General features: G+C 36.3%; 1 protein-coding gene and 1 long non-coding RNA gene across 2 annotated transcripts in view; both read left to right on the top strand.

Annotated features, from left to right (window-relative positions):
• Window positions 1–430: 430 nt before the first annotated feature.
• LOC115455575 (neurobeachin) overlaps window positions 431–10,359 on the top strand; it is a 665,858-nt gene continuing 655,929 nt past the window's right edge. Inside the window, exon 1 of the mRNA XM_037447719.1 lies at window positions 431–723. Within this exon, the coding sequence (XP_037303616.1) occupies window positions 565–723 (159 nt within the window). The 5' untranslated portion in view covers window positions 431–564. The remainder of the gene's footprint in view (window positions 724–10,359) is intronic.
• On the top strand, window positions 1,828–3,321 carry LOC119193856. Its single transcript, XR_005114090.1, has 3 exons — window positions 1,828–2,197; window positions 2,372–2,528; window positions 2,813–3,321. It is a non-coding gene; the product is annotated as an uncharacterized LOC119193856 (long non-coding RNA).

Genomic DNA, 10,359 nt, shown 5'->3' with positions numbered 1-10,359 from the left:
ATACTTGTAGATTTAAGTATAAAATTATATCTAATAATGTTGAATGGATTGGAATGAAAGTAAGTGAAAGTGTATTTAAAGCGATGACTTCACTAGATATGTTTCAGAGTATAAAAATTTCGCTCTAACTTATCATCACACTTATCATATTTAAAATTATTATAAAAATATTTATATGCAACATATTTTGTTAAAAACATGTTTTACTAATTACATTCATATTAGGTTTTCTGTTGCACTTCAATATTCCAATAATTTATATCAATCTCTAACTGAGAAATGTGATAATTTCTAAAAATATTAATATAATAAAATTTTACTGCAAAATATAACCCGAAATTTGAAGAAATCTACCAAAAAAATTAATGTCATGGTAGAAAATTTGACAACCAATTTTATAGTAAAATTTTCAAGTTTGCAAGTGGCAACATTGGTAAAATCCAAAATGGCAGAAAGCGACTTTGGCGTGTTATCATGTGAGCCGAAGGAATAATGTTTTCTTGAATTCTATGATCGTGAGTGGATTATAAAATTGTGTATCAGTGAATAGTGACAAAACCAATCATGGCGGACCTAAAATCACCGCCATTTAGTGACATCAAGAGACCTGAGGAAGTGGTTCGTATGACGACGAACGATAGCCTGAAATTCGCAGTCCTTATCGGGCTGATTGAAGTCGGCCAGGTAACCAACAGGGAGGTGGTGAACACCGTGCTGCATCTGGTAAGTGTTGCGCGCCAGGCTCGCGCCGGTTGCATCACAACAACCTTGATACGGCGACGTAAACTCTTATTGGATTCATCTTGGAAAGGTTATTGGATTAAACACGGTGCCGTTGTATTTACAATTTTCATATTCCATTTGCGTTTGTAATTATTGATTTTATTGTGGATAACGTGAGTGATTATGCAGTAACGCGTGGCCGTGGCGAGCGGGTTGTGGCGGTTGTTTTCATTGTTTTTATCGATCGTAAGGTGAATCGTCGCGGGCGCGCGGTGCCGGCGCCACGGCGCGTTTGTTTTGATCTCGTGGCCGGTGCCGGTGGTGTCGCCTGCGCCGGCCGCTGTCTGCCGGTGCTCGTGTCCTCGCTAATAGTCACCTCGGTCGTCGATTGACTGTCGAGATGCATTTGTATTTACATAACAGCTTAGTCGAGACTCACGAGCAAACATCTTTACCTGCTAATTGTCGCATACAATTACATGCTCTTTACCTTGGATTGTTTGGCTCGATTGACTGTAGGTGCTGTACATTATTGTGTTCAATCACCACGGAGATCCTATGCTAATTACTACATGGCTCGCGATTCAGTCCCAGGCAAAGGTCCGCCACGAAAGATCTAAATTATTCACATAGAGCAAATCTGATGGTACTGTCTAACTGCATTGTAGACCATATGAGACCTTACACTTGTAGCGCGCTGAGTTTCTAATCCCAAATTGCGGTTAGCTTGCACGCTGGTCAAACACGGATCAGGGCGATAAAATCTTACAGCAAAAAACCTCTTATAATTACTGATATTAGGATATTACATTAATAGGAAATTAATCGTATCCGTACTTATCTACTAAATACAGATACCCATATTGCTTTAAAATATACATACACTAAAAATTTTATGAGCTGTCGTAATGAAAACATGTCCAATTCATCCACTCTTAGTTACATAAAAGCCACGTTACAAACAACATCTACGGAGTGCTTAATCACACGTAAATCCAGAGAGTCTACTTCGAAAAACGAAATCCGTTGTTTCGGATGACGGATCGTACATTTTCTTACTACGAAGTGTTACGGATCCGATGACGGATTCGACGACGGATCCGTTAGCGGATTTTGACACTTATGACATTTTTACTTTCGTCGACCGCACTATGAAAACACATTTGACATAAAATACTTCGTTTCTGCGTTCGGATCTTAGCGTCAATTTTACGAAAGCTCTAATCCTTTCGTTTGATTTTCGTTTGGTACTTCAGAGGTTTTAAAATTGCTCAATAACTCCTGTGTGAAGAATTGTTGCGATAGGAAAGTGCTGGGCGAAGTTGGAAGCGTCTCTAACTGCGTAAAACCTTCGTAACATGGAATTTGTAAGAACCTATAGGACTTTGCCACCCCTTTTTGAAACCATCTGCGAGGATATAGTTCCACTAATTCCTCCAAAGAACATATACGGCGAATTGATACTACCACTAAGGTAAGCTACAGAAGAAATATTATTTTCTACCTTTCTCAAGAACCTAGCTGGTATTAGTATATGTAGTATTCTTAACGTCTAAATGATCTTGTTTTTGTATTTTGATGCATTGTACTAAAATGTATATAATATTTGTCAATTTCATATTTTGACTGCGCTACATTTTTATTCCAGGAGTTGTTAGGGAGCTTTGGAACTAAGTATAGATGGGTCCATGGCCCAGCAAACAGTCTCTGAGTGCCTCAGGAAAGTGTCTGAGTCAGCCTCATATATTGACTAAATTTATAAAATTTCCACAAAACCGACAAGAAAGGACTCTTATTAAAGAACAGTGAGTTAATAGATATTAATCATTCTTAGAAAGTACCTAAGTGTCATCCACATAGCATTAGCCTTTAATTTAAAATAAATTTAAACACTCTATTTACTTAGGTTAAACAAGCCATTAATAATTTCTCATTTTTTCATAAATATGTAATTCCAGGCATATGTGGGTGCATTGACTGCACCCATATAACCCTTAGAAAACTTATGAATTTTATGCCATCCTTTGTAGAAAGTGCCTATGACTTTGAATTTATTACACTTTAAACATAATATGTTTTATTGTTTCAGAATCAAATAATTAAACAACTACTAACTCGCTAGAGCTGCCATAACCAACACTGCATCACGCATGGAAGATTAACTACCAAATATATGTTATCGGAAAATAAAACATTATTACAATCATTTTTGTATTCGTTTTTTTAATTTTTTATTCATTTCTTTTAACTCTCTCAGAATCCCCTCGAGTACTTCTTTTTTTTCAGTTCAGTCAATGCGAAGGACCCGATTAGAGGTCTGCCTGTGTCGCTGGGCGCACTCGTCGTCGTACTCTCCTTGAAACTGTTAGGTGGAATCATAAGAAAAATGTTAATTGTTTATTGTAAACATTCAAAACATGGTACATAAAAATATGGGTTCTTATTCCTACTGGGATGAAAAATAATAAAATTCACAGAAAGATTCAATAAATTTTACCGTAAAAACCATTGTGTATATCGATGGGCAAAACTAATGATTTCTTTAATAGATCAAACCAAGGAATTTACTTGGTATTACACAATAACTGCCTTTGCAATTGAAAAGATATTTGTTTAAAGCGAATAAATAACATTTTATTAATAAACTTACCAATACAATAAATAAATTTTACTTGTAAATTTCAATTCCAATTTGTTGTGATTTTCGCCAGTCAACTTGTCAATGTCCATCAATTGTCAAAAATTATAATATTCCACAGATTAAAACACCATGCAATAAGACCGTAGATTGCAAAATCAGCAAAAATATTTGTTATTTTGTATCTAATAAATATTTAGAGTTATGAAATAATAGTTATATAACAGAAAACCCAATTAGACATCCAATTTAAATGTTTTTTTCACAAGAATATTATAATAGGTAAAAATTTACGGTTTTTGAAGATATACATCTCTAATCCGACACAATATTTTCATTCGAACGTTTGTTTATGGTTCCGAAAGGAACTATGACGGATACGAAGTAATTTGGTAGTACGGTTAAATCCGAACTTCGTCGTTTCTTCGTTTCGGAACGACGTTTCGGTGTTCGTTTTTCGAAGTAGGTCTACAGCTTTCTGATAACTCTCGTCCGCGAATTTTCTCACAGAATTTGTGTATTCCGGTATCTATAAATAATCTCATTCCGCGAACTCGTTATTTACTGATCCAGTAAGGAAGGTCATACGCACTGTACCTACTGTTTTAAAATTGTAGGTTTAAACGGACTGTAGTATTGTTATTTATTGCTTTAATCTAGCTCATAATGCAGTTTCGTAAAGTGAAGCAGATTTAAAACGTAAACACATTTCGCCAATGAAAATCTTGCGCAATGTGATAGGGTGACATTCGGTGACATTGTTTGCGTGAATGTTATTTCGTTAATATTACGTGAACACAATAATGCACCAAACAGCTGATCCTCAACGCAAAAAGTGTTATAACGTTTAGACGCAGGTGTAAAATAATAGCTCCCATTCACTGTAGGGAACTGCGTGTGCGAGTGATGATTGCTTTGGGATTTGCATAATTCAGCTCATATGAATAAATCTCAGTAGAAATCACTTCGCAGACTATCGTCTTTGATTGTTCCTACACCGTCACGCGTTTTCAAATCTCTTCTACTATAGGTGTTTCATCCATGTTTCTTCTTATATTGTGGCCCTCCATAGCAAAGTGACTCTTGTATGACCATTCCGTCTTTCACCTATTATGACCAAAATCCACGACAATTATATTTATGATATTGCAAATAAGCTTCATCTATGAGACATCCAAGATGTGAGAATGCGCCTTTAGATTAGAAACAAACTAAATGCACGTTACCCACACGCATCAGTCACCACGATCAGTCACGGTGATAACTTTATACATCGGAAGACACCGTACTGAGATCATCGCTAGGTAAATATGGTGTAATAACAATAGGAACTGTCCGGAATAATTTACCAATCTGGGAGTTATGCTGTAAGTCGTTGTTTACTCAGCAGTGAGTAGATAGTAAAAGAAATGAGCCGGAATGCGATCTTAGGTTGTCTTGCAATGTAAAACCATCACCAAATTCCAGTGACGAAGGGTCCACACAACCCGATTCCTACCGGCTTCCCTTTGAATGAATAGTTTAAGTAGCATCTAATTATCATTAGAATGATTTGCAGTCCGCATGCATACATAATGACACCGATATGTTGTGTCGGGTTCCCTTTCAAAAAAATTCACTATTCCCCACTGCTACATACGTACTCAGGTGAGAAGGCAGTAAGGTATTTTGAGGCCCCGCCGTCTCCAATAGTCAAGAGCTAGGCTCTATCCGATGCGGCATCACAATAAATTTGCTATTGTAGATTCTGCAGGCTCTGTTGAGGATCGAAAGACCACTTGCCAGGCGACGCAGTATTAACAAAAAAACTAGCCAACCATGTTATACAATGATAGCTAGAATAATTATTTGATGATTCTTCTCATGGCTTAAATGAAATCGTTTTAATGAGATCGAAGAATGACTTGCAAGTTTATGTATAAATCGCAACAAGATCTAAATCCGGTATATTTTAACAACGTGATAAGTAGGAATATTACGCATTTGTTTTTGATAAGAACCAATTCGTTTTTAGCGTTTCTGTATATCGTTACTGAGGATATATACCTAGTCTTGCCATAAATATTGTAATAAAGAAAAAAGAAAATTGTTAACTGCAAATAACATTTATTACTTTTACAGTGTGTCAGTTTAATACATAAATATAAAACAATTAAAAATATAAAAGCTTATTCGAAGTGGTCTCCATTGGCTGCAATACAGTCCTTTAAACGATGAGGCCAGTTATCAATAGAAGCACGCACTCTTTCCATGGGAAAATTCTTCACTGCCAATCGTATAGATTGTTTTAGGGACTCCAAATTATCATGGCGTTTAGAGCAAGCTGTACTCTCTAAAACTGACCACAAATCATAATCCAGCGGATTAAGATCGGGACTAGACGACGGCCAGTCTTCAGCTCTGATGAAGTCCGAAACGTTCGATTCCAACCAAGACTGCGTGGACCGAGCTTTATGACCCGGCGCCGAGTCTTGCTGGAAGGACCATACTTGGTTATTGAACATGGTGATGTTAAGGGGCTTAACTACCTTCTCAAGAATGGTATCTTGATACACTTGTGCCGATGTTTTGATACCTTTTTCACAAAAAATATGGCTCAGTCACTCCTTCATAGCTAACACCCCACCAAACCATCACTGAAGTCGGATAATGTCCACGTTGCACTCTGTCGACTAATTGGGAAGCTTCCTTAGAGCTTTGAGCATAAATACGGTCATTTTGTTTGTTAAAATGTTGCTCAATTGTAAAAATTTTCTCATCCGTAAACAAAATTTTTCTGTGACCTCCCTTTGCGTACCGCTTCAGTAGTTGTTTCGATTTTACCACCCTATTCTTCTTTAAATTATCAGTTAAGAAATGGCCAGTGCGTCTCTTATAGGCTGCAAGTCCTAAGTCATCTTTTAAAATACGCGACATGGTTCTAGGTGCTATCTTCATTTCCCGAGATAAAATCTTTTGCTTTCGGACAGGATTTCTTCGAATTCTTTCCCTTACTGCTTTGACCACCTTTTTCGTACGAACACTACGTGGACGGCCAGATCTTTTTCTGTCACAAACAGAGGAGGTCTCATTGTACCTATTAATAGCCCGGTACACAAACATTTTACTAATACCAAGTGTATGGAGAGTTTTAAAAATTGCATTTGGCTCCATACCTACTTTGTGTAATGCTATCACAGCGATTCGGTTCTCTTTATCACCCCACACCATTTTAATATCGCAAAATATTTTACAATGTATTGGCGCCAAAATGAGAAAACACAATGAACAATCGTATAAAAATGACAGATTCGAAATTCAAATGTAATATTTTTTTATAATTAAGTGTAACAGTATTTATGGCCAGACTAAGTATAACGGATTCAAAGTGTGTAAAAGCGTTTAATTTTAATGTTAACTGCACTCATACGAGATAATTTTCCCCGTTATTGTTGAAACTGCTATTTAAGTTTCTACTTTAGTCATAAGAAGTAATATAACGTGTACTGATGCACTATGTATGTATTATTGTGCTTTAAAATCTTGCTTCCCAGGTTCCGTAGTCTGTATGAATATTTTATTTTAATATTTAAAGCTGATATTATATAAATATGATCCTTTGTTTTAATGTGCTAATATCTGGAACTACTGATCGAATTCTGACATTTCTTTCACGAATACGACGCTACATCATCCCTGAGTGCAAACAGGTAACATTTATCACGGGAACAGACTGATGCGAATGAAGCCGCGAGCAGAGGGTAGATAAGAAAGTAGTCTTCCTATACGGTTTTTCTTTGCAGAGGAGGGCGTCAAAATATTCAGATTTTTTGGTCTTAACGAAAAATAATATTCCTTCTAGTTTCTTTTAACGGTAAATTCTGATCAACATAAGTGTTCGAGATCAAAATACTAACATTTAAATATGCAATATGAACTTCACGTACTCAGTGTGGCCGCTTTTATGAGTTGTACGTTTGTGGTTGGATATTTCATATTTAATCTTCAATTACTTACATGGGTGTCGCATCTCCACGTCGCTATACCGCTTGCCAGTTGGCAGTGTTTACGTGGCAGGTATATTTGACTGTTATACTCTGAATATTTAAGTGTAGGTGTGTACGTGAGTAACGGATTCAGTTTACATCTAGTATTATCATAGCGAAACTGTTTTGACTTTAGAGCGTACATATATATACAGGGGTACTCTTGTAGAAAATCAATATGAAATAACAGATTTGTAGTCGCGTTTTTTGCAGTCAATGACACTGCCAAAGTTAAAAAACTATACCGCATTGTGGAGTATTCAGTGCTGATCTGGGATGATCCTTTTCCTTAATATACATTATGAAGTAAACACCCACGACTATTCTGTTTTATAGAATGTTCTCGGGCGATGATTACCTGACCCTTTTGTTTGTTTTCCGGCCACCAGAGCCTCATACTGTGCTAGTCAAAGTTCTAGCAATAGTAGGCGAGCGAACGGAGAAGTTTAGCGTGTAATTACTGTTACTTCTCATAGCAAAAGAAGTGTTCTTTAGTAAAATTAAACCAGTGTAGTAAAAATATATTAGAAAGGAAATACTGCCCGCCCTGACAAACACACGTGTAATATTAGATCGCTTCAGATATCAAGAACGTTTCACTTATTAAATAAAAGAAGAGTCCGTTTTTATTAAATTCGCCTTTAAGGTGTCTTTTACATTTACGCCCTTTTCAGTAAAACAATTTAAAAATACCATTGTGTGATTAAACGTCGCATAAAAATAGACTTTAACAACTATTGCAATAAATACTGAAACATAGACCAAAGAACGTTTTCTACACAGCGTAATTGATGTTGCCACAAGTACCAGGGCAGCATAAAAACGTAGATCTGTAACAGGCGTGACAAACGATCCAATTGTGCCATTCGCTCTCATAGTTAAACCGCGGCTTATCTCCTTCTAATAAACGTAATTAGTCACAACACAGATTCATATCGCGCGACGCTGTTATGTGTTATCGTTTGAGTGTCGGTTATCAATAGCTTTTCTTAATGCAATTTGTTCAAAGATAGTGTTCACGTATAAAGGTAGAATATTATCGTTATTAGACATTTTTAGTGTGATTACTTCGTACTATTGAATGTAAAAGCAAGCAGGTTGCTCGCTTCGATAAGCGGCCTTCCTGACCATAGAATCAAAATCACATAACTGTAAATTACAAGGTAACTCATGACAATGTATTCTATCACCGAGATAATGATTTAAATGTCATAAACCATGACAGTTTCAACATAAAATTGCAGTTGTATCTACTTACTTCAACGAGTTTTTGCAAACTAAAACAAAGCTTATCTTATTATTAAAAAAAGAAAGTAAATTAAAAACAAAATCTCGCATTATTTTCATCAAATATGTAAATGAAGGTCTGAGCAACTCTATGCAGATATAACATTAACAAAGAGACAAAGGTAAACAATAGTTGTGCGTTGTTTTTACAATACACCCCTATTTGGCAGGTCAACCGTCAGACTGATTCGCCATTGTCCCCGCTTGAGGGACAAGAATGTCTAGATAGCTTGGAATTACTTTAGCATTGAAACTTGTCAGATTCTTTGTTTGGTTAAGGGCCGGCGCAGATTTGAACCTACGAGCTTCTACGGATAGTAGAAATACGTCCTTTTTTATTAAGGAACTTGAAAATCGTGCAACATAAATATCTCGGTCCCGCGCCGAAGTCTACAATAAAAACTGACTTTTGAAAGATAATCTGAACTATATTTATATTGCGATGATTTTTGTTGGAAGAAAAATTCTCGGGTATGTTCAAGATTTTTAGTCAAGATTAATCTGATCATAAAGTTGAGCTTTCTAAATTCCATTGGAAGGATCGAACCGCGGTACACACGACCGCAGTAATCTGATCTGCATCGGTCAGTAGGTATTATGAAAGTATCACATACCTGGCAACTAATAAAGTCCGTGTCAAATCAATTGAATTAATTGTATTATATTTGGTGTGATAAGGTAAATTGATATCCAATTAAGCAACGCACGTTATGAAAATTCTTACGATCGAATTGTCGACAATTTTTTTGCTGATGTAGTATACATGTTCGGTTGTAACTAGGGTGATAAAAGATCTATATTAAAATGTCTTATTGATCAGCAGCATTCATTAATTATTGTAGGAATGACGTAAATTTTCTTATTGCTAAGCAAACATTTTTAATTCGAGATTATATTCATTTAACTGATTACATAACTACTTCGCCGCAAGACAGTTCTTCGTTATTAGTAGTAACAAACTGCGAGAGTGTAGCGGTTTGTAAGCACTAAAGTAGGAAGAGGCTCTCAAGAGTCTTGAATTAATGCAAGACGAGTGAAAATATTTTGTTACCCTCATAAAAGTGTAAAATGTAGCAAGGTCGCAATGCACTTGGCTCGGCCAGGTGGACCGTGACCGGGCAGCGGGGGTCCAAGGACGGTAAATTATAGACCCTTAGACAGGTCGGCTAGACGTCAACGCTTTTTGTTCCCACACGAGGCTCTGGGAAAAAACATTGGAATGCATTCGTCTTGTTCCATCGACAACTAACTATGTACTGTGTACCGTAATTTGCGACATCCTTGGTAATGAGGGATGGGTGAAGTGCTATTATTGAAGATTGACAACTGGGTTTGTAATTATACAATGTTTTAATAAAGAAACGTAAAATGAATTAGTTTGTTTACACTACAGGGCCTTAAAGGTCAGTTGAAAAGTTTAACCGAACATGCTCAAAGCAAAAAGGCTTCAATATCACCTACTTGTCTTAGAGAGAAAGTATGACCTCATCATGATTTTTACCTTTCCAAAATTTATTTTAAGTGTTCCAAAAAAACATTGGACGTTACCTTTATATAACGCTCTGTATATGAATAACTTACAATAGTAACAACATTTCTCGAGCCAGTATCCACTACGTTATTACCGAACGTCAATTCTACCGATTGAGTGTGGAATAAAAGTTATGTGAGAAAATATCCCGAAGG

This window comes from Manduca sexta, chromosome 7 (assembly GCF_014839805.1).
Source record: "Manduca sexta isolate Smith_Timp_Sample1 chromosome 7, JHU_Msex_v1.0, whole genome shotgun sequence".
Classification (NCBI taxonomy): domain Eukaryota; kingdom Metazoa; phylum Arthropoda; class Insecta; order Lepidoptera; family Sphingidae; genus Manduca; species Manduca sexta.
The sequence above is the reverse complement of the archived record's forward strand: the minus strand, read 5'-3'. Positions and strand labels throughout refer to the sequence as shown.